Source organism: Sus scrofa, chromosome 2 (genome assembly GCF_000003025.6).
Source record: "Sus scrofa isolate TJ Tabasco breed Duroc chromosome 2, Sscrofa11.1, whole genome shotgun sequence".
NCBI classification, from domain to species: Eukaryota; Metazoa; Chordata; class Mammalia; order Artiodactyla; family Suidae; genus Sus; species Sus scrofa.
In genome coordinates, this window is record NC_010444.4 from 114,161,821 (window position 1) to 114,186,829 (window position 25,009).

At 39.1% G+C, this 25,009-nt stretch overlaps 1 protein-coding gene across 7 annotated transcripts in view; it reads left to right on the top strand.

Annotated features, from left to right (window-relative positions):
- FER (FER tyrosine kinase) overlaps positions 1–25,009 on the top strand; it is a 433,188-nt gene that overhangs the window by 387,701 nt on the left and 20,478 nt on the right. For all 7 annotated transcript variants that reach the window (XM_005661571.3, XM_021084609.1, XM_021084604.1 and 4 more), the window contains one exon: positions 24,524–24,678. In XM_005661571.3, coding sequence (XP_005661628.3) covers positions 24,524–24,678 — 155 coding nt within the window. The remainder of the gene's footprint in view (positions 1–24,523; positions 24,679–25,009) is intronic.

Consider the following 25,009-nt stretch of genomic DNA (forward strand, 5'->3'; position numbering starts at 1 on the left):
TATTAATAGAATCAGTCACCAAAATAACCAAACTGCAGAAAATCTAAGCTAATTAGCTTTAAAAATAGTAATAATAATTGGTTACGAGTTTATATCTGTAAAGATCTAGTAGAAGATTTGCTTATTCTTTCTCAAAGACAGATTTGCTCTCAATAAGGTGTTCCCAGAGGCCCTGATCAGCCCTGCTTAGTCAAGCAGTGAAGCAGCCACAACTTCTTCCTGAAATGACATCATTGCCTGTTTAATAATCAGACCACACACTGGTATAGTGTAGGGTTCCATAATTACTCTGATTGCTTCCACATGGATTGAATTTGAATGACTTCTCTTCCATTACTGATAGTATCATTAAAATACTCAAAAGTGGGCTCCATTTTCCTTTACTAGTGTTTAAGTTGCTATTTATTTGGAAACCAGGTCCTCTGGTCCCTGTTTAATATTTGCTTCTGATGCTCTCTCCATCTCTGCTGATTACTGCTGACATCTCATCTATTACATGTTTTATACTTTGCCCTCCTCTAAACCAGTTCTGTGTCTATATTGAATTATGCTGCTTTGTCTTTGCCCTTAACTCTTAATATGTCTAAATTTCCTGAAGTTTTCACTGATGGCTGCATTTCCCATTTAATATCATTAACACATCATTTTGGTGAATTCTGCTTTCTAGAAATATAGTTCTTTTTATTCTTATTGATAATCTTTTCTCCTCAATTCTGCTTTCTGATGGCAGTATTGCCTCACCTGCCTTTGTTTGTTATCATGTGCTTCTTAAATCCTGATCTTTTTACTTCTGAATCCTCTTCTTTTCTCCTGTGAGCAGGACAATGTCATTACAACATTTTTACCTTCGCCCTCCTCCCTGTCTCCCCCACGCTTCCATTTAGCAGTATTAAAGAAATTAGAATTTTGCCTACATTTGTTGTTGTTGTTGTTGTTGTTGTTATTGTTTTTATTACTCAAATGAATTTCTCACATCAGTAGTTGTATAATGATCATAAAAATCTGATTTCACAGGATTTCCATCCCACAGCCCAAGCACATCCCCCCACCCCCCAAACTGTCTCCTCCGGAGACCATAAGTTTTTCAATGTCTGTGAGTCAGCATCTGTTCTGCAAAGAAGTTCCATCTGTCCTTTTTTCATATTCCACATGTCAGTGAAAGCATTTGATGTTGGTGTCTCATTGTATGGCTTACTTCACTTAGCATGATAGTTTCTAGGTCCATCCATGTTGCAAAAAATGCTGGTATTTTGTTCTTTATAATGGCTGAGTAATATTCCATTGTGTATATGTACCACATCTTCTGGATCCACTCCTCTGTCGATGGACATTTAGGTTGTTTCCATGTCTTGGCTATTGAAAATAGTGCTGCGATGAACATTGGAGTACATGTGTCTTTGCGAGTCATGGTTTTCTCTGGATAGATGCCCAGGAGTGGGATTGCTGGATCACATGGTAGTTCTATGTTTAGTTTTCTGAGGATTCTCCATACTGCTTTCCACAGTGGTTGCACCAGTTTACAATCCCACCAACAGTGTACGAGGGTTCTTTTTCTCCACACCCTCTCCAGCACTTATTGTTTGTAGACTTTTGGATGATGGCCATTCTGGCTGGTGTAAGGTGGTACCTCAGAGTGGTTTTGATTTGCATCTCTCTAATAATGAGTGATGTGGAACGTCTTTTCAAGTGTTTCTCGGCCATCTGTATGTCTTCTTTGGAGAATTGTCTGTTTAGATCTTCTGCCCATTTTTGGATGGGGTTTTTTGTTTTTTTGGTATGGAGCTGCAGAAGGTGTTTCTAAATTTTGGAGATGAATCCCTTGTCAGTCGATTCACTTGCAAAGATTTTCTCCCATTCTTTGGGTTGCCTTTTTGTGTTGTTTAGGGTTTCCTTTGCTGTACAGAAACTTTGAAGTTCATTTAGGTCCCATTTGTTTATTTTTCTTTTTATTGTCAATACTCTGATAGGTGGATCTGAGAAGATGTTGCTGTTGTTTATGTCAGAGAGTGTTTGGCCCATGTTTTCCTCTAAGAGTTTTGTCTGGTCTTATACCTAGGTCTTTGATCCATTTGGAGTTTATTTTTGTGTATGGTGTTAGGGAGTGTTCTAATTTCATTCTTTTCCATGTGGCTGTCCAGTTTTCCCAGCACCACTTATCGAAGGGGCTGTCCTTTCTCCATTGTATATTCTTGCCTCCTTTGTCATAGATTAGTTGGCTGTAGGTGCATGGGTTTAATTCTGGGCTTTCTATCCTGTTCCACTGATCTGTATTTCTGTCATTGTGCCAGTACCACATGGTTTTGATGACTGTTGCTTTGTAGTATAGTCTGGAGTCCAGGAGCCTGATTCCCCCAGCTCCATTTTTCTTTTTCAGGATGTCTTTGGCTATTCTGGGTCTTTTGTGCTTCCAAACAAATTTTAAAATATTTTGTTCGAGTCCTGTGAAAAATGTCCTTGGTAATTTGATAGTGATTGCATGGAATCTGTAGATTGCCTTACGTAGTATAGTCATTTTGATAATACTAACTCTTGCAATCCACAAGCATGGTATATCTTTCCATCTATTTGTGTCATCTTTGATTTCTTTCATCAGTGTCTTATTATACTTTTCAGAGTACAGGTTTTTGTCTGTTTAGGTAGGTTTACTCCTAGGTATTTTTATTCTTTTGGATGTGATGGTAAACAGGATTGCTTCCCTAATTTCCTTTTCTGCTCTTTCATTGTTAGTGTATAGAAATGCTGTCTATTTCTGCGTATTGATTTTGTATCCTGCGACTTTGCCAAATTGGTGGATCAGCTCTAACAGTTTTCTGGTAGAGTCTTTAGGATTCTCTAGGTATAGTATCATGTCATCTGCAAATAGGGATAGTTTTACGTCTGCCTTTCCAATTTGGATTCCTTTTATTTCTTTTACTTCTCTGATTGCCATGGCTAAGACTTCCAGAACTATGTTGAAGAGTAGTGGCAAGAGCAGACATCCTTGTCTTGTTCCTGATCTCAGAGGGAATTCTTTCAGCTTTTCACCATTGAGAATGATGTTTGCTGTGGGTTTGTCATATATGGCCTTTATCATGTTGAGGTAGGTTCCCATTATGCCCACTTTCTGAAGGGTTTTTTTTTATCAGAAATGGGTGTTGGATTTTGTCAAAGGCTTTTTCCGCGTCTATTGAGAGAATCATATGATTTTCATTCTTCAGTTTGTTCATGTGGTGTATCACACTGATGGATTTGCAGATATTGAAGAACCCTTGCATCCCTGGGATAAATCCCACTTGATCATGATGTACAATCCTTTTAATGTATTGTTGGATGCGGTTTGCTAGGATTTTGGTGAGGATTTTTGTATCGATGTTCATCAGTGAAATTGGCCTGTAGTTTTCTTTTTTTGTGGAGTCTTTGTCTGGTTTTGGTACCAGGGTGATGGTGGCCTCATAAAATGAGTTTGGGAGTATCCCTTCCTCTGCAATTTTTTGAAATAGTTTCAGAAGGATAGGTGTTAGCTCTTCTCTAAATGTTTGATAGAATTCGCCTGTGAAGCCATCTGGTCCTGGACTTTTGTTTCTTGGAAATTTTTAATCACAGTTTCAATTTCAGTTCTGTGATTAGTCCATTCATCTTTTCTGTTTCATCTTGGTTTAGTCTTGGAAGATTGTACTTTTCTAAGAATTTGTCCATTTCTTCTAGGTTTTCCATTTTATTGGCATATAGTTGCATATAGTAGTCTCTTATGATCCTTTGTATTTCTGTGATGTCCGTTGTTACTTCTCCTTTTTCACTTCTAATTTTATTGATTTGAGTCCTCTCTCTTTTTTGCTTGATAAGTCTGGCTAGGAGTTTATCAATTTTGTTGATCTTTTCAAAGAACCAGCTTTTGGTTTCATTGATCTTTTCTATGCTTTTCTTTGTTTCTATTTCATTGATTTCTGCTCTGATCTTTATGATTTCTTTCCTTCTACTAACTTTAGGTCTTGTCTGTTCTTCTCTCTCAAGCTGCTTTAGATGTAAAGTTAGCTTGTTTATTTGAGCTTCTCCTGGTTTCCTGAGGTGGGCTTGTATTGCTATAAACTTTCCTCTTAGAATGGCTTTTGTTGCATCCCATAGGTTTTGGAGTGTCACATCTTTGTTGTCATTTGCTGCTAGGTATTTTTTAATTTCCTCTTTGATTTCTTCAGGGATCCATTGGTTGTTTAGTAGCATGTTGTTGAGTCTCCACGTGTTTGCATTTTTTGCAGTTTTTTTCTTGTTGTTGATTTCCAGTCGTATAGCGTTGGGGTCGGAAAAGATGCTTGATCTGATTTCAATTTTCTTAAAGTTACCGAGGTGGGATTTGTAGCCCAGGATGTGATCAATCTTAGAGAATGTTCCATGTGCACTTGAGAAGAATGTGTATTCTGTTGCTTTTGGATGAAATGTCCTATAAATATCTATGAAGTCCATCTGGTTTAATGCTTCATTCAGGGCCTCTGTTTCCTTATTGATTTTCTGTCTGGTTGATCTGTCCATTGCTGTAAGTGGGGTGTTAAAGTCCCCCACTATGACTGTGTTATTGAAGAGTTCTCCTTTTAAGGTTGTTAGCAGTTGCCTTATATATTGTGCTGAACCTATGTTGGGTGGGTAGATATTTAAAATTGTTATATCTTCTTATTGGATTGATCCTTTGATCATTATGTAATGTCCTTCTTTGTCCCTGAAAATATTCTTCATTTTAAAGTCTATTTTGTCTGATATGAGTATTGCTACTCCAGCTTTCTTTTGATCCCCATTTGCATGAAATATTGTCTTCCATCCTCTCACTTTCAATTTGTATGTGTCCCTAGAAGTGAAGTGGGTCTCTTGAAGACAGCGTATATATGGGTCTTGTTTTTGTATCCATTCAGCCAGTCAGTGTTTTTTGGTTGGGGCGTTTAGTCCATTCACATTTAAGGTAATTACTGATATGTATGTTCTTATTGCCATTTTATTAATTGCTTTGGATTTGGTTTTGCTGCTCTTTTTCCTTTCCTTCTTGTCTTGTTCTTTTCTGCCTAGAGAAGTTCCTTTAGTATTTGTTGTAATGCTGGTTTAGTGTTGCTGAATTCTCTCAGCTTTCGCTTATCTGTGAAGCTTTTGATTTCTCCTTCAAATCTGAATGAGAGCCTTGCTGAGTAGAGTAATCTTGGTTGGAGGTTTTTTCCTTTCATCATGTGAAGTATATCATGCCACTCCCTTCTGGCCTGCAGAGTTTCTGTTGAAAAATCTGCCGATAACCTTATCAGGATTCCCTTGTATGTTATTTGTTTCTTTTCCCTAGCTGCTTTCAAGATTTTCTCTTTGTCTTTAATTTTGGTCAGTTTGATTAATATGCGTCTCGGGGTGTTCCTCCTTGGGTTTATTTTATATGGTACTCGTTGTGCTTCCCGGATCTGAGTGAGTGATTCCTTCCCCATGTGAGGGAAGTTTTTGGCTATTATCTCTTGGAATATTTTTTCTGTCTCCTTCTCTCTCTCTTCTCCTTCTGGCACCCCTATAATACAGATGGTGCGTTTCACATTGTGCCCGAGTTCTCTGAGACTCTCTTCATTTGTTTTCAGTCTTTTTTTTCTTTTTTCTGTTCTGCATCCGTAATTTCCACTAATCTGTCCTCCACCTCGCTTATTTGTTCTTCTGCCTCCTGTATTCTGCTGCTGGCTGCTTCTAGTGACAATTTTTATTTCCGTTATTGTATTTTGCATCTCTTCTTGCTTATGTTTGTTATCTTGTATCTCTTTGCTCAGTGTTTCCTGTAAGTTATCCATCTTTGCCTCCAGTTTATTTCCAATGTCTTGCATCTTCTTCAGCATCAACAGTCTAAAGTCTTTTTCGTGGATGCTGAGAATCTCCTCATGGTTTAGCTGTTTTTCTAGGTTTTTTCCTTTCTCCCTCATCTGAGTTATAGTCCTCTGTCTTTTCATTCTTATGGGTGTTTGATGTGGTGACCTTTTTACAGATAATAGAGTTGTAGCCTCTCTTACTTCTGGTGTCTGCCTCCCTTGTGGCTGAAGTTGGTATGGGGTCTTGCTGTAGGCTTCCTAATGGGAGGGGCTGATGCCTGCCCCTTGGTAGGTGGAGTCGACTCTAATCCCTCTGGTGGGTGGAGCTTAGTCTCTGGATGGGATTGGAGGCAGCTGTGTGCCTGAGGGGTCTTTAGGTAGCCTATTTACTGAGGGGTGGGGCTGTGATCCCACCTGGATTGTTGTTTGCCCTAGGGCTTCTCAGCAGCTGGCTGACAGGTGGGGCCAGATTTTCCCAAAATGGCCACCTCCAGAGAAAGGCACTGCTGCTGAATATTCCTGAGAGCTTTGCTTTCAGTATCCTTCCCTCACAACGAGCCACATTCACCCCTGTTTTACCAGGATGTCCTCCAAGAACTGCGGCCAGTTTTGACCCAGATTCCTTTGGAGACTTTGCTTTGCCCTAGGACTCAGTGCATGTGAAAGTCTGTGTGTGCCTTTTAAGAATGAGGTCTCCGTTTGCCCCAGTCCTATGGAGCTCTTGCACACAAGCCCCACTGGCCTTCAATGCCAGATGCTCCGGGGCTCTTTCTCACCATGCCAGGTCCCCACATGTGAGAATTTGAAGTGGGGCTCAGAACTCTCACTCCTGTAGGTGAGTCTCTGTGAACCAGTTAGTTTCCAGTCTGTGGAGCTTCCCACCCAGGAGGTATGGGGTTGTTTATGTCTTGAAATCACACCTCCTACCTCTTGATGTGTCCTCCTCTTTTTCTTCTGGAGTAGGGTATCTTTTTTAAGGTTTCTGGTCCATTTTGGTGAAGAGTGCTCAGTCTTCAGTTGTGAATTTTGTTGTTTTTAGGAGAGAAGTTGAGCTCCAGGCCTTCTATTCCACCATCTTAATCCTGTCCCCCTTGCCTACATTGGTTTTAACAGAATGGACTGACAGTTCTTTCGACATAACTGTGTCTCTCATGTCTTTGCTCCTGCTGTGTTTTTCTCACCACGTCTTCGTCCTTTATGGATTCCCTTTTACCTAATATCAAATATATCCTTGAGTAATTTTTTATATGCATCATATTTGATAATGCATCATTTAACTAGTGTAAGTTCCACAAGAACATAAATTCTTTTGTGTCTTGTCACTGTTTTGCTTAGGACCAGTGCCTGGTAAATAGTAAGTACTAAGTACATACTTTTTGTGGGAATCAAATCAATTTATCTTAACACTTGGCCTTCTCCTCCTCAATTTTAAAATGTTTATGAAAATAATTATAATCTGTCTTTCCCATTTTCCTACTTTCTGACACCATGTAATTGTTCACCTTTTTGGATAATTGTTCACCTTTTTGGATGACTCCAGGTCATCACTATCCACTTCACTTTGTGATTTGTTCTAATATGATAGCAAAATTCGCTCAACACATCTCACAGAGGTTTACCTCTAAATTAACTCACTTCCATGTGCCACACCCTTGAAATGCAGAAGTTTTGGGCCAGGGATCAAACCCAAACCACAACAGTGACAATACCAAATCCTTAACTGCTAGGCCACCAGGAAACTCCCTTATGCACCATATATTTTCAATTTATTTTTTCTTGTTATATCAGGTTACAAGTGGTTGGTAGCACAGAAGGTTGGGACCAGGTGGAGCCCTCTGGGAATCTCATTTGCTGGATGCAAAAATACCCAAGAAGCAATGTCTAGAAGTGATATTAGTCAAATATCCTGGAAGTTATTAATGCACAAAAAGCTTGAAATGGAAAATCAGCCCTTAAAAGCTATATGGCCCCTAAAAAGCTAGATGAGACTGTAAGTTCAAAGCTGAGGATCAGAAACCAAGCCAGAAGAAATTATTTCACCATGAAGAAGGTGGCTGAAGCAGTTACCTATTAGGTATGGATGAGAAAGAAGCAGGTGGCACCCTTAGGCCTTCCATGAACAGTAATCACTTAGACCTTCCATGAACAGTAATCTTTTCTCTTTCATCTCTTGCTCTCATCTCTCCCCTGCCCATCCTTGCTCTGGAGCTGTCATTGTCAGTGCAGTTAATAAATCTGTTGTTCCAGTTAGCTATTGCTATATAAAATACTACCACCAACATAATGGTAATTCTCATTTCATTTGTTTCATCAGGTCAGGTCAACAGTTGGGCTGGGCTCAACTGAATGGTTTTCTGCTTTTCTACGCTGGGGTCACTTATGTGACTTCAGATATCTAGTAGCTTGTCTAGGGCTGGAGAGTTTAATATAGCCTCACTCACATCACTGGGGGCTTTCTGCTTATTGGAGGCTGGGCCTCTCTCTCTGCCTGGTTTCTTACCCAAGCTTTTTTACCTGTTATCAGGAGTATTCCAGGAAGACAAAGGTGGATGCTGCAAGGCTTCTTGAGGCCTACACTCCACAACTTCATAATATTACTTCTGCAGCATTCTGCTCATGAAAGTTACTAATGGAGAAGTATGAGATATTGTGGCTATAGTTTTCACACTATATCTCTCTCTGAGAGCCCACTCCTAATTTTCAAACTGTAATTTCCAATCTTGTAATTTTTCCTCTACTAAAATTGATTCCTTGGGAAAAGGAATGAGGTTATCTTTATATTGCATCACATAACAGAGGACCTGGTACCTATTTAGGCCTTAAAAAAGAAAAGTTGAACCAATGGTCAACTGATTGGTTGACATGCACATATGGTACATGTATGGATGCCCAATCTTGTGTATTTTAATAGCTAGATTCTAGTTATAAGATTAATGGAATAGTTCTTTTTAAAGTACAAAGTAAATTAAATATGTCTTTTTGATTTAAGTAGAAAGATTTTTGTGTCTATCGAGCGGTAACTAGAGAATATCAGATTCTTAGAACATAGAAATTCATTTGTGTAATAGAGACTTAGTAGGGTTAATCAGTTTTCAAATCAGATAACTATCTCTTTTCTCTACCAACATTGTTACTAAAAAACATGCTGGGCCTTGGAGTTTTCTGGTGGTTCAGCAGGTTAAGATCTGGCATTGTCACTGCTGTGGCTTAGGTTTGATCCTTGGCCTAGAATTTCCACATGCCATGGGTGTGACCAAAAAACAAACAAACAAACAAACAAAAATGTTGGGCTTCATAGTCTAAGCTATATATATTGTCTTGTGGAAAGCATTTAATGACAGATTAATGGCCATTTGTGCCAAAATAACAAGAATGTTAATAAAGAAAATCGGTAAGTCTGTTTTTTTTTTTTCTCTTCATAGAACTCTGTATTCTTTTTTTTTTAAATTTTATAATGATTTTTATTTTTTCCATTATGACTGGTTTACAGTGTTCTGTCAGTTTTCTACTGTACAGCAAGGTGACCCAGGCACACATACATATATATATTATTTTTTCTCACATTGTCATGCTCCATCATAAGTGACTAGATAGAGTTCCCAGTGCTATGCAGCAGGATCTCCTTGCTTATCCATTCCAAAAGCAATAGTTTGCATCTATTAACCCCAAATTCCCAGTCCACCCCACTCCCTCCCCCTCCCCCTCAGAAGCCACAAATCTGTTCTCCATGTCCATGATTTTCTTTTCTGTGGAAAGGGTCATTTGTGCCATATATTAGATCCAGATATATGGGATATCATATGGTATTTGTATTTCTCTTTCTGACTTACTTCACTCAGGATGAGAGTCTCTAGTTCCATCCATGTTGCTGCAAATGGCATTATTTTGTTCTTTTTTATGGCTGAGTAGTATTCCATTGTGTATATATACCACATCCTCTTAATCCAATCATCTGTCAATGGACATTTGGGTTGTTTCCATGTCTTGGCTATTGTGAATAGTGCTGCAGTGAACATGCGGATGCATGTGTTGTAAGTCTGTTTTCTAATGTAGCCCCTAGTTACTTTGCTTTAAAAATACTTTCAATAATCTAGAAGGCTGCACTATTTCCTAATATCAGCTAAATTTCAGTTGACAGCACTAAAATAAAAATTTGGTATTTCATGGAACTTAAAAATGCTGTGTCCTAGTTGAGTTTCCATGTAGGTAATTATTCTACAAGTAATTTCACCAAGGTATTGTGATAATCACTTTTCTGCCCCCATTGCTATACACTGTGTTGAATGTCATTAAAGCAGCTGTCATCTTTTCCTCTCGTAGTTTGGAGATGACTGTAATTGGCAAAAATGTGTAGAATCCTCTAGGCATGATAGGCTTTACATTTATATAAATTATTATTTTGTCCACTTGAAGTCTTTCAGATACTTTTGTTTTAATGTAACTGTGGTCTGCAAGTTGATAAATGCAAATTTCATTAAGAGACCAAAAGGACATGTGTATACACAGTTAATATTTGTTCAGACAGGTATTCCTTGATGAATGCAAAATGCAAATTTTTTGTGGATAACATCAAAGAATCACAGAATGAATAATCATGGAAAGACATTTGGCGAGTATTTTTAAAAACTTTTATCTTGTACAAGTACAAAAAAAAACAGTTACATAAATTAAATCAAGTCTTAATATAATACCACAAAAATAAAGTCTTATCAAACATAATGCAGAATTAAAAATGAGCAAAGATAAAGCAAGCTCTCCTGACTATGGAAAGAAAATATGGAGAGACAGAAAAGAAATTGAATTTCAGATCTTCGTTTCAAGATAAAAATGAATTATTATAAAATAGACCCTATTCATAACTTTGGCTCTCCTATTTGGATTTTATATACTGAAAGCAATCATAGGACCGAAGGGAAATTTATAATAATGTCACCTGGGATATCACTTCATAAACCTAGAAAACAACATTAGAAATTGAAATGGGAATAATGAAAATTTCATTTTAAAAGAATGTAAATGGGAGGCAAAGAAAGAACTGTTGAGATACACAAAGTCATTTCTTGTCTTGAATTCCTCTAAATACTGAAAAGTGTTTTCCATTAACAGGATATTGGTGCCACAGTAAATGCGATTAGACATTTCCCCTGTGTACCTAGGGCTCACACTTTTCTAAAGGCACTTTTTGTGTTAGTGTGCCAGAGGCCTTTCCCCTTGACTAAGACTATGGCCTAAGAGTCTGCTAAGCATCACCAAAGCAGAGGCAAAAGTGCAGGTTGGCAGTGTAGCTCTATCTGGTTGGGAGAATTGGGGGGTAGGGCATTTGGGGATATAGTCTGTTACTGACCCTCTCAGCAAAGTGCAAAGTCTGAAACATCTCTTGCAGAGAGAGGATAGTCTTGCAGAGTTAACCATCTGCGGATGGTTCAGTATCTAAATCTAGGTGTGCTTCACCATAATTAGAGTGTGTTTGTTCATTAGTAACTGAACATTTTACACACTGTAAACATTTTAAATGTCTGGAAGCTCATTGTGGCACCTTGTGCATCACAAATTACAATCACTCCTCTCCTTGATGTGCCTTTAATCTGGGTGCCACTATATATCACAGAATGGAGGTATAAACAATAACAAATGGTTTTGGAGGAATTGTTATATGTCTTTTATACAGAATAGAGTAGAATAGGAAAAATAATGTCTTTTAGTTTTCACAATATGGTCTATAATCTAGACCCCAAGCACTGAGCAGGGACTCTATTTTATCCAACTTAAATGGAAAAGAAATCAAGTCTCAGGAACAAAATGGCAAAAATCTATCTATGCAGGGATTGCAGAGTATAAGTTTTGTCAAGATAAAAATGAACTATTGTTCAACAGAACCAAAAGAATCCTGGGTATTGTAGAATACTGAGGGCACATAGGCTTTGGAGCAAGACAGATTCAATACCCAGACTCTTATCAGCTCTTTTATTGAGCAAGTTATTTAATCTCTGAGCCTCAGTTTCTTTATCAGTATAATAGAGATACCTATACTTCAAATAGGTATTAGGCATAATAAGTTAAGCTCCTGATATCTTGCCTGACATACTAGGAGCTAAATAAATGGTCACTTTTATTCTTACATGGTTGGAAAGTGTGTTTTCTTGGTCCTAGCTTGTAATTTCTAACTTACCCTCCCACCTTTACTTCTAATCATCTGCTGTTGGCATTCACCCTTGGAAATGGAAAGGTGGAAATCTCTTTACCAGGACCATCTAGCATCACTTCATGGCTAGATTGACCCGGTCAGTTATAGGAAGACAATGCCTTTAATCTAAAGCTTACAGAATGTTAGAGTTGAAAGGACCATATGCTGGCTACCAAGTGGTGAACCATGGACCCCTGGTTCCTCCAGTTATTACAAGTGTGCATCACACATCATTTGAGACAGAATAATACATTTGTATTTATCTATATGCAGTACTGTCTTATTGTTATGATAATAGAATACAAATTTGTTTCAGAACATTTTTGAATTCTCAGTAGCTTTTTCATCACGTTTTATTTTCTCTGTCAGCCATTATAAAATATACAAGTCTCATCTCAGGGTAGATGTGGTACAAAGCAGTCATAAAATTTTTTGAAATTACATAGGAGCCCTTATGCTCAAAAAGGTCGAGAACTGGTGCTGTCATTCCTAAGGTCCAGGAAAGTGATGTGTGATATACTCGTTTACACAGCTTGTTAAGGAAAACACTGGTAAGAATACAGGTTTCCAGCCTCTAGTCCAGAACTCCCAACACTGGAGATATTTTCATTATTGCTTCTGGAAAAATCTAAATGTATTTAATATTCAGATTAGTGTGCATGAAGCTGAGTATTGACAGAAAATGAGTTTTGTGAAAAAGATTTAACACAGTACCTGACATGTAAAACACCCAACAAATGGTGGCTATTATCTTGATGACTATTCAGTAAGGAGTGATTTTTATCACTTTGCTCAGTTATTTTACAGTGTTGCTCAGAGTAACTTATTGCATCCAAGTATAGGTTATATCATTAGTCACTCAGGCAAGTGGCTTCCATTTTCACTTCTCATACTCTCAGAATGGGAGTGGGTGGATATTTTTAAAATCTCTCTTCCAGAAGTTTTTTAGGAGCAGAGGCTCTTTGCCATTAGTATTGAGGCTAATTTTGGAGGCAAACCATTGTAATACATTTTATGCAGCCTCACACAGCTATTGGCCTTTAATATGCATGCTTAAGATGACTGTTTTGTTGTTGAATTATCCATTGGGATTTGCTCTATTTCTGTAAACTAAAGAGATTTAAACATTTATTTTCCATCAGTGTTTTTTAAATTTGTCCTCCACACCCCACTCCTGTACACCTAAGCCCCAGTTCCTCTAGGCCAGACTCTTTTTTTATTTATAGATTCAACATTATACCAATATTTATTTAAAATTTGTAGTCATCTCTAGAGATTTGGTATCTCATTTCACAGTGTGGCCCACACGGGATAGCAGAAAATGGTGAATGAGGGATATTTATAGATAACTACACAAATAGAGTACCCATTTCATAAAACCGTAAACCACCCAGATTAGTCACAGTAGCTAAATAGAAAATTCCCCTTGGGTTTTTCAGGTACATTTAGGATTAAGCAACTATTATCACTGTGTGTTTGGTGCTGAATTTTTTTAAATATCCGTATTTAGTATGCGTTCCCTTCCTTTAGCTAACTATCTAGGAATTTGATTTACAAGCTTATTAAAAGAATATATGGAGTTAACTTGTACGTGTACAGCTAGAATTCTCTTGTAGGGAAGTGTCTCAAGGAGAGGAGATGAAAGAGGCAGAAGAAGTAAGCACTTCGAGGGAGTTCCCATTGTGGCGCAGCGGAAACGGATCTGACTAGTACCCATGAGGTTGCGGGTTCAATCCCTGGCCCTGCTCAGTGGGTGAAGGATCTGGCGTTGCCTTGAGCTGTGGTGTAGGCCGCCGACACTGCTCAGATCCGTGTTGCCGTGGGTGTGGCGTAGGCTGGCCGCTGTAGCTCCAGTTCGACCCCCTAGCCTGGGAATTTCCATATGCCATGGGTGCAGCCTAAAAAAAGCAAAAGCAAAAAAAAAAGTAAGCACTTCTGTATGTGCTGATCATGTCCATTTTAAGTAAAGGCTGTTGACTACCAGTAGCTCCCATAAATAGTTCTCATGCAGCCAGCTATGTCAGGCAAGGATTTAGCTGCTTCATGCCCCAGCTATCAGGCAGTAGCCTCATTAAAGGAAACCACCAGAAGCCTCTGCTTCTCTACAGAATGCAGCCCAGTGAAGCATTGCTCTAGCATGAAGATTCAGCGGTTGAGGTATCTAAGCCTCCAGTGATGATATTCCTCTGCTGTTGAGAAAGTAACCAGTTTAGAATAAATTGACAAAAGCTAGCCCTAGATAGCTTTTTTTTGGTGGTTGTAGCTGCATTTTGCCCATACCCAAAGCACCCCATCACACTCCTTAATATTCAACCAATGCCCAGATTGACTTTTCCCACAGAACCTGCTGCATGCCCTGCCCTGGCTGGCTCTCCTCAGCCAGTTCCCTGTGCTACTCAGTTTTCCCTTTCCTCTTCTTTTGTCTTGCTGTCAGAACATATTGGCCCTATACTTCATTCCCTTAAGATTTTATATGATGTCTCTTCAATTATCTATTAAAATAATTTATGCCAAAATATGGATAAAAGTCAGTATGTCCCTCTCTCCCCACCAGTAACGTATTTGCATGTTAGCAGTGGCTTTGAGTACATGAAGAGACTCAGATACTGAGAATTTTAAGTGTCCTGGCAGGCAACAGGAGACGGATTTCAGGAGTGCTTTGGCTCTCACCATATGTACCCACAGGGTGCTGGATCAGCCCTGGGCACAAAAATATAGATTACACTCTAACTCTCCCTCCACACCTGGGCCACTTCTCCATTCACAGGAGCAGCACTTTGCTTCCAACTTCGCAGAAACCTGTCCCACTCAGTAATTTTTCAAAGGAACAGAAAAGGCACAGTTTAATAACGGGGCTAATTTTCACAGTTTTGCAGCTGGGACTTCCTTTGGGGCCTGTTCTTTTAGAAATAAGTGCCCCATTAGCCATGGGCACAGAGCTTACCGAGGGAGACATTTGAAATAGGATGGAGGAGGCTGGGAGGGGAACAGAGCCCAGGAAGAACAATGTGATGAGTGAAAAACTCGGGGTAAATCAGGAGCACAGTTGAAAAGGAGAAATGGAGGGAGATTGTCACCATGTATTTTATTCAAAGGAAAGTTAAGCTAGATTCTGAAGTGAAAATGAGCAATGTGTGTTTTGCAGAAGGATCTGGCTGGTCATCTCTTTCTTGGCTAATCTTTGATGCCATCACTCTCAGCTAAATAAAGTGGCTTCGGTACTAACTGGAATAAAGTGGTCCCCTCGGTGCCAGCTCTGTTGCCAAAGACACCCCATGCTGCCCACCTCCATTTCTTGCTGTGCTCTGTGAGACAGCTCAGACTTCTATTTCTTTTATCGTGTACAAAATTTTGCAGCAAGAAACAGGCAGTCCTACTTGCCTTTCATCAAAACACACATGTATATTGTTTTAAAGCAGTTGGTAAGATTTGACTTCTTCAGAAAACAGTCTAAATAATAAGTACATGAAACATCTATTTCTGTTTTTTTTTTTTTTCTCTCTTTTGAGAGGGAAGTTTGAAGTGCCACTTCCTTTCTTAAAGGTAACAAATTTTAACTCCTGTTGTTTAAAATTCACAAGTTGTAGCCATTGGTGGTGGATAAAATGGTATGGAATTTGATTACATTCTGAAAGAGAATTATAAGATGTGTTGAGAGGCATTATAATAGGTGGCTAAAATTGTAGACTCTGATGCTGGGCTCCTCAGGTTCACTTCCTGTCCCCCCAACCCACCCACCCTGATACTGGCCGTGCAACCTTAGGCAAGTCACTTCACTTTATGGGCTTCTGTTTTTATCATCTATAAAAATGAAGATCAAAAATACAGTAATTAGGGAGTTCCCATCATGGCACAGTGGAAACAAATCCAACTAGGAACCATAAGGTTGTGGGTTCGATCCCTGGCCTTGCTCAGTGGGTTAAGGATCTGGCACTGCCGTGAGCTGTGGTGTAGGCTGCAGACACGGCTCGGATCTGGCATTGCTGTGGCTCTGGCGTAGTCCAGAGGTTACAGCTCCAATTCGACTCCTAGCCTGGGAACCTCCATATGCCGCAGGTGCAGCCCTAAAAAGACAAAAAAAAAAAAAAAAAAAAAAAAAACAGTAATTAGAAGAATTAAGTGGCTTAATACATGAAAAGAGCTTAGAACAGTGCCTGACATATAGTATATACTATATAATCATGTTGTTAGTAGAACTAAATTGAATGGCTTTTATATTCATATAAATAGAAAATTGTCAAATAGTTGTTTCAGTTAGAAGGCAGAAAGGGCAATGATTCTCCAACACATGGTTTCTGCAGCTACAGTTCAAGTCTTACTGTGATAAATGTGCAGTTTTTTATCTGTGTGTAGCTGTTTTCCAATTATTGTACTAAACAGTTTGCATAATTTTCACAACAGTCTTAGATACTATTATTCCTGTTTTACAGATGAGAAAACTGAGGCTAAGAGAAAGCAAATTTCTAAAGATCCAAGAGCTAATAAATGGTGTAATGCTTTAAAATCAATTTTCAACCTCTACTCTGTAATGCCCCCCCAAATATGCTTGCAACTACCAGTTATAGAGATGTTGCTCAGTAATGAGATGTGAGAATTGTGTTCTTTAGCAAAACATAATAAGGCAAATGAAGTCTGCTTCATTTACCACCCCCCCCCCCCCCACCGCCAGCTGCATCCGTGGGTTGTTGATTCTGTGCCATGTGTTAGAATGAGGAAACCTCAGGGTCTTAAGGAGGCTTTCTCCTTCTAAGTGCTGATAGTTATTTGTGGCTCAGTATTATCCAGACCCAGTGGGAAAAGGAGCAAATACCTCTCTAATTCCTTTCCTATATAAGGGACAAATCCATCCTGACCTGATGGAATCATAGCTGCAAGTCATATATGATTTTTGGGCTAAAGTAGTTGGCAGAGGAGAGCGTTGACCCAGCCTCCTGGTTATTCCCCATTTACCAGAGTATTTGCTCCGAGAGGCAACATCACCACAGAGCAAGATGCCCACTATCGCACTTTCCCGGCAGCAAAGAAAATGTGCTCATCTCCATTGTCTGCTGGCATTTGATTTGCTGTAACTGTGCTCTGTTCCCAATTTATCCTTTATTAGCCTATCTCATGTTATGTCTGACTTGTAAAACACCCCTGGTCTACACTCAGAGGTTTGACTTTGAATCTTCAGCTAAGACAACTCGGCAGACATACGCGGAACATTTCCGTGTCCTCTTGGCAGCCAGCAGCACTTGCTGTGACATTTCTCTGCACATGGGGAGATACAGCTGTCTCCAGTACCTGCTGTGAACCACTGCACCAGCCTGTGTAGGAGAATTCTCATCTCTGAATTCCTGTAGGACTTGCAGCCTGTAACACACTGGCTCACACTGACATGTTCTCCAGCAGTTTCCTGTGTGAAGAGGCAGTGAGCGTGAGTGCATCTCCTAGAGTCCCTGAATCCAAGCAGGGCAACCGTGAGCTTAATACAGAAAGGAATGGAGTGAAGAGCAGGGCACAGGTGTGTGTCTGCCTTATCTCCCAAATTAGATTGTCAGCTTCTCAGCCCAGAGACCATATCTGCTGTTCCTATCTCCTTTAATACTTTTTAGAATATTAGGCCAACAGTGAATAAGTGCATGCTTATTTTCTGAAGCCCTAAGGTTTTATTTTAATTCATAGAGTATGCCCCAAAGATACCATTGCCATGCACTTGCACTTATGCAGCCCAAAGAATGTAGTGTTTTCTGTAAATGTTACTGAAATGTTATTTACATTCAGTGAGTTGAATGTAAATGAGCTGAAGGTGAGTTGAAGGAATCTCTAAATTAGTTTTAGACTGGTCCCTCAGAGGACTGTAATCCTCATTTCAGAGGACAAACCCTAAACTGGTGTTGTAGTGACAATAATTACAACAACAGCAGTGTATGTAGTTGGAAAGCATAGGTATTATTCTGAGCAGAGTACCAACACTGAAATCCTGAAATGAGTAAAATGCTGCACGGAAGGAAAGCTCATTCTGAACAAGAGTCATGGCATTTGACCCCGAAGAGGAATCAGCAGGTTCCCTGACTAGGATTGGGAGGTGCACGCTGCAGTGCCACTTCACCTCTGCCAATATTAGGTGACTGTACATTAGTGATCTATTTCTGGACCCTCTATTCTGTTCCCTTAAGCAATAATACCTTTTTTCCTTCACTTAACTGTATTGATGGCAGTAGCTTTATAGTGAGATTTAAAATCAGGTTAGTGGAGTCCTTCAGTTTTGGACTTCTTTCTTAAAATTACTTTATAGAACCTTTGCATTTCCATATCCATTTTAGAATCAGATTGTCTAATTTGACAGAGATGTCTGCTAGAATGACTGGAAGTTCATTAAGTCTATAGATTGATTTGGAAAGAATGGCCGCCTTCGCAATGTTAAGTCTTCCACTTCAGCATGGTCTATCATTTTTCCTCAGTCAAGTTTTATCATTTTAAATATAAAGAACTTAATTTTCTTATTTTTTTGGTATTTGTTTTATTGAGATTACTGTAAATGGAATTTATTTTCTTGTCCAATTGTTTGCTGCTAGCATACAAGAATATTTTTTAATATTAACCTTTTATCTTGCAGCTTTGCTGAATTTATTTACTTGTTATTGTTATATAAGTTCCTCGAGATTTTCTATGTAGGAAAAACCATATCCTCTGCAAATAGTGCAGGCCACAAACTCTTACCTCACTGTTCCAGGGCCTCTTGTAGTGTAAGAATCATCGTCATAGCTTGTTTAAGACTTATTTTGAGCCATGTGTTGCATGCTAGTAATTTACAAACGTTAGCTCATTTAACCCTGCTAGTTTGTGTTTTTTAGATGAGTAAAATAAAGGTTAATAAGCCAAGACACCCAAATAAGTGGCATAGCCAGTACTGATTCTGGCCATCTATGCCATTGCTAGAACTCAGCATTCCTGAGCAAATATAGTTCCTTCCCACAGATGAAGATGAACTGGCATTTCACTATTACTCAGTTTATCCAGCAAAAACGAGAGTCCCTCACTCTTCCAATGGGCACTCATATTACATCTAAAGATTGGGAAGTGAGTCAGGGATGTAATTTTAACCTTGGGCTTCTTTTAAAGTTCTTCATTGTGAAACCTGATCTAATGAATAAAGCTAATCTTAGCAAACTGGTAAGGTAGAAAATGTCGCATTACTTTCAGAATGTCTTTAGGTACTCCCACCCAAGTTTCCTGCTAAACTGTAAAAGGTTAATTTAACTTCCTGAGGAAATACCATCATCACCAGCCAACTATTGATATAGGTCCGTTGCTCAAGGTGCTTCCTATGTTACGAGAGCAATCATATAAATTAGACTTTAGGTTTTTAGAAGTCTTGAGTCATGTTTGATATGTATAGGTGCATTCCAAAGATAAATATATAAAACCATTTCCATTGAAAGCCAGACAGGTTGTGGATAGCTCCTCACGAGAAAAGAATTACAAAGGAAAGTAGAAAATAGACAACCTGCATTCAGCAGGAATCACTTCTAGGATAAGATAGAATCCTATATGTATTCATTCAACTTATTGAGCACCTACTATGTGCCAAGTATTATTCTGGGCCTTGGAGATAAAGCTATGAAGAACACAGATGAATCCCATCATCTCTTATATCCTCAAGGACTCATACCTGCAATTGTCACTTTCCCCCCTCCTGCATTAGTTTTATCCTCTATACAGTATTATTACCACCTGCACATATACCTGTAAGAGCCCACACATTAAGGGAAAAACTCCTTTGACCTGAAGCCTCCTCTAGTTACCTCCCCATTTCTCTGTACCCCTTTAAAGCAAATTTACTCAACTGTCTAAACTCACTATCTCTACTTCTTTTCCTCATTCTCTTTTTATACATTCCAATCATGCTGCTGTACCCACTGCTTCTCTGAGATTGCTCTTGTCTAATGTCTCATTACATTTCGTATTGCCAAATCTACTGGCCAGTTCGTAGTCCTCATCTTTCTTGTCTTCTCAGTAGTTGTCAATTACTTTCTTTTTTTAATATTTTTATTATAGTTGATTTACAATGTTCTGTCAATTTCTGCTATACAGCAAAGTGACCCACTTATACTGTACATATATACATTCTTTTTCTCATATTATCTTCCATCATGTTCCATCACAAGTGGTTGAATATAGTTCCTTGTACTGTACAGCAGGATCACATTGCTTATCCATTCCAAATGCAATAGTTTGCATCTACTAACCCCAAACTCCCCTTCCCCCTTGGCAACCACAAGTCTGTTCTCCATGTCCATGAGTTTGTTTCTTTTTTGTAGATAGGTTCATCTGTGTCATGTATTAGATTCCACTTATAAGTGGTATCATATGGTATTCCACATATAAATGATATCATATGGTATTTGTCTTTCTCTTTTTTTTTTTTTTTTTTTTTTTTTTTTTTTTTGCTATTTCTTGGCGCTCCGCGCATATGGAGGTTCCAGGCTAGGGTTGAATCGGAGCTGTAGCCACCGGCCTACGCAGAGGCACAGCAACGCGGATCCGAGCCGCGTCTGCAACCTACACCACAGCTCACGGCAACGCGATCGTTAACCACTGAGCAAGGGCAGGGACCGAACCGCAACTCATGGTTCCTAGTCGGATTCGTTAACCACTGCGCACAACGGAATCTGTCTTTCTTTTTAACTTACTTCACATAGTATGAGAACCTCTAGTTGCATCCATGTTGCTGCAAATGGCATTATTTTGTTCTTTTTTATGGCTGAGAAGTTTTCATTGTGATATTCCACATCTTAATTCATTCATCTGTTGATGGACATTTAGTTGTGTCCATGTCTTTCTTGACTATTGTCAGTAGTGCTGCAGTGAACATAGGGGTGCATGTATCTTTTTGAATGAAAGTTTTTTCCAGATAATATGCCCAGGAGTGGGACTGCTGGATCATATGGTATTTCTATATTTCACTTTCTGAGGTACCTCCATACTGTTTTCCATAGTGGTTGTACCAATTTACATTTCTACCAACAGTGTAGGAGGGTTCCCTTTTCTCCACACTCTCTCCAGCATTTGTTATTTGTAGACTTACTAATTACAGCCATTCTGAGAGGTGTGAGGTGGTACCTCGTAGTATTGATTTGCATTTCTCTAATAATTAGTGATGTTGAACATTTTTTTCATGTGCCTCTTGCCCATTCCTATGTCTTCTTTGGAGAAATGTCTGTTTAGTTCTTCTACCCATTTTTCAATTGGGTTATTTTTATTTTTGCTATTGAATTGTATGAGTTGTTTCTATGTTTTAGAGATTAAGCCCTTGTCAGTTGCATCATTTGCAATTATTTTCTACCATTCTATAGGTTGTTTTTTTCATTTTTTTTTTTCTTATGGCTTCCTTTGCTGTGCAAAAGCTTTTAAGCTTGATTAGGTCTCATTTGGTGTATTTTTGCTTTTATTTCTATTGCCTTGGAGACTGAGCTAAGAAAACATTTGTATGGTTAATGTCAGGCAAATTTCTATTCCTCCTTGAAAAGCTTTCCTCTCTTGGCTACCAGGACTCTTGGCTACCAGGACACTTGACTCTCTCAGTTTCCCTCCTGCCTCACTTACTACTCCTTCTCAACCTTCTTCCTTCAGTCCTTTTCTAAACTATGGAGTGCTCTAGAGCTTAGTCCTTGAAGACCTTCTTCTTACTCTCTACACTCACCTCTGGGTGAAAGCATTCTCTAATCCCATAGCCTCAAACGCCCTCTGAAAGCTGACGATTCTGAGGCCTCTCTTCTGCCCTCCAGACTAATATACCCCAGCTGCCTACCCAGCATCTCCAATTGGATATCTACTAGGCAACTTAAACTCAAGTATCCTAAATCAAACTCCCCACCCCAATGTTGGATTCATTTTGACTGCATATAACAAAATACAGACACATACAACTCGCCCCCTCAAAGAAACTAAGAAACAAAAATTGCTTTGATGATACAGGAATTTCTCTCACAATTAAAAAAAAAAAAAAAAACACTGGCTCAGTGGTTAATGAACCAGACTAGTATCCATGAGGACGTGGGTTCAATCCCTGGCCTTGCTCAATGGGTTAAGGATCCAGCATTGCCATGAGCTATGGTGTAGGTCACAGACACAGCTTGGATCCTGCTTTGCTATGGCTGTGGTATAGGCCAGTGACTCCAGCTCCAATTCAATCCCTGGCCTGGGAACCTCCATGTGCCTCAGGTATGGCCCTAAAAAGGCAAAAGAAAAAAAAAAAAAAAAAGCAATCCAGAGAAACAGAGGTAGGCAGTCCAGAACATGTATGGCAGCCACACTCATCATTAGGGACCTAGACCCCTTGTCTCTTGCCGATTTTCTAACTTTAGTATGCTTCCTCTTTCTGTTAGGGGGAGGGAGAAAGGTACTGGTACTTCTCCTTTCTCTAAACGAAAGGAACTTCCCAGAAATTCTAGAGAACTTTTTTGTTTACATCTCAGTGGCCAGAACTTAGATTATGGCCGTATCTAGCTACAAGGGAGGTTGGGACCCATAGCAGATTTTAGCTGGATGACAATGTATTTAGCTAAAATCAAGATTTTATTTTATTTCATTTTATTTTATTTTATTTTTACCAAAAACCAGAAGGGAATTGACATTAGGGGGCAGTTGACTGTCACAGCCACACTCTTTATGAAGCTCTTTTTGAACCTGACCCTTCCCCCAGTTCCCCATTCTAAGTAACTGACTTAGGCCAAAATATCTTGGACCATCCATGAATCTTTCTCTCCTACTCCACATCCAATCTACCAGTAGATCCTATTGATTTTACTTTCAAAATAGATCCTGAACCTGATAGCTTCTGACCAACTCCACCACTTCTATCTTAGTGTAGGCTATCATCGCCCCTCCTAGACGTCTGAATGGTCTCCTAGTAGTCTCTCTGGTTCTACTAGTTCATTCTCCACATGGTAGCATTACAGTCCTTCAAAACCTAAGTCACATCATGTCATTCCTGTGTGTGTAGAACTCTCTGGTTACGTCCCAGTTGAATAAAACCCAAAGAGCTTACTATCAAAGGCCACATATCATTCAGTCCTGGCTAACTCTGATCAAATCTCCTTTTCTCTCCCTTACTCATTCCACTGCAGCTCTACTGGCTTCCTTGATCTTCACTGAATATCCCAATCCTATACCAGTTTTAAGGCATTTGTACCTACTGTTCCTTCTGCCTTGAACACTCTTCTCCTAGATGGCAACATGGCTTGCTCCTCAACTTCCTTTAGAGACCCTCTCCTATCAGAGACCTTCCCTAACAACCTATCTAAAATCGGAGTCCCTCATGTAAATCTTTTTCCCTTTATACAATGTTTTTTTCTTCTTTACATTCAAGACCTATTATGAGATTTTCTGAATGTGTGTGTGTATGCTCATATACTTTATATAAACATTTATACACATGAATTTGATTATTGAGTGTCTTCCCCAGTAGAATTAGAGTAGGGACTTGATCTTTTTTGTTCACTGCCATCTCTCCTATAGTTAAAGGCTGTCAAGACAGAGTGCTCTGAGGAGAGAAATGTAATGGTACTTGCCCTTTCTTTTTAAGAAACTTCCCACAATTTCTTAATTTCTGCTTAATTTCTGCTTCTATCTCATTGGCCAGAACTTAGATTAAGGCCACAGGTAGCTGCAAGGGAGGTTGGGAAATATAACAGTTTGAGCTAAGAATGAATGAAGAACTGCCAGCTGTGCAAAAGTCTAGAAGCAGAACAGGCAAAGAGAACAGCTAAGTGCCAAAGCATGCAGTGGAAATAAGCTTGCCATGTTTAGGGAAGATTTGTCCTGTGTTTGGGGTCAAAAAGCAGCTTAGTATGGCTGGAATATATATAGCAAATTATGAAGAGACTTGAAGAGATGAGGTGAGAGAGAGGTAGGGCCAGATCATCATGTACAATTACGCATGCCCCAGATACAAAAAAAAAAAAAGCTGTTGGCCTCTCAGCTGTTCTCCAACTTATTGGAAACTCTAGGGCTACAGTGCCAAAGGCTGCTTAGTAGCTCCAAGCCACATGAGCTGCTTAAATGTAATTACCTGAAAGTACAGAAAACTGAGAATTTCAGTTTCTCCATCACACTAGCCACAATGCATGTATTCAATAGTCACTTGTGGCTGAAGGCTACTATCAGACATCACAGATAGAAGATACTCCATTGTCACAGAAAGCTCTATTAGGCAGTGCTATTCCAGGTAAGCCAGTCAAAGGAGAAATAATGCCAAGTCTGCTTAGCCTCTCCTCTGTGATATTTCTCTCTTAACCCTAGATTCAGTATTTTCCCATTTAAATGGAAATAACATATACATGTGGTGCCTAGAAAATTATCATGTGGCCTGTTCCATATGCAAATGTTCTCATGAATGATTTCTACCTATGACAGAAAAGATGGGAAAGACTGCTAAATCACTAGCATCCTTAACCTCATTATGAATACATTGCAAATGTAAAAATGCGAAGTGTGGCAGTAATAAACATGAAAGTGGCTTTCAATTTGTTTTAATAGGTGTTTTCTATGTCTTATTGTAACCTAGGGATCTTGCTGCAAGAAACTGCCTGGTAGGTGACAATAATGTTCTGAAAATCAGTGACTTTGGAATGTCTCGTCAAGAAGATGGTGGAATATATTCATCTTCTGGCTTAAAGCAGATTCCCATTAAATGGACAGCACCAGAAGCTCTTAATTATGGTAAGAGTAAACTCTGTTTTTGTTTTTGGTGGTAAAAATGGAGTCTTAACATAAAACATTCACAAGCAAAATTACAGGGGTAGGGGAGAGCCCAGGTTAGAATAATCTGAGGATCAACATAAATTAGGATGTGTAAGTGTTCAGACTTTACACTTAAACATGAGCATAAACCTAACCCATCGACCTTATTAATCAGATTTTTATATATAAGATTGCTAGATTTAAAAGATGGATATACTTACAAGCACTGTTGACTGTCTCTCTGAGAGAAGAAAACCCCAATTATTTCTATCTTAATAGTCAAATTATACAGAGTCAAAGAGTTGCTGTA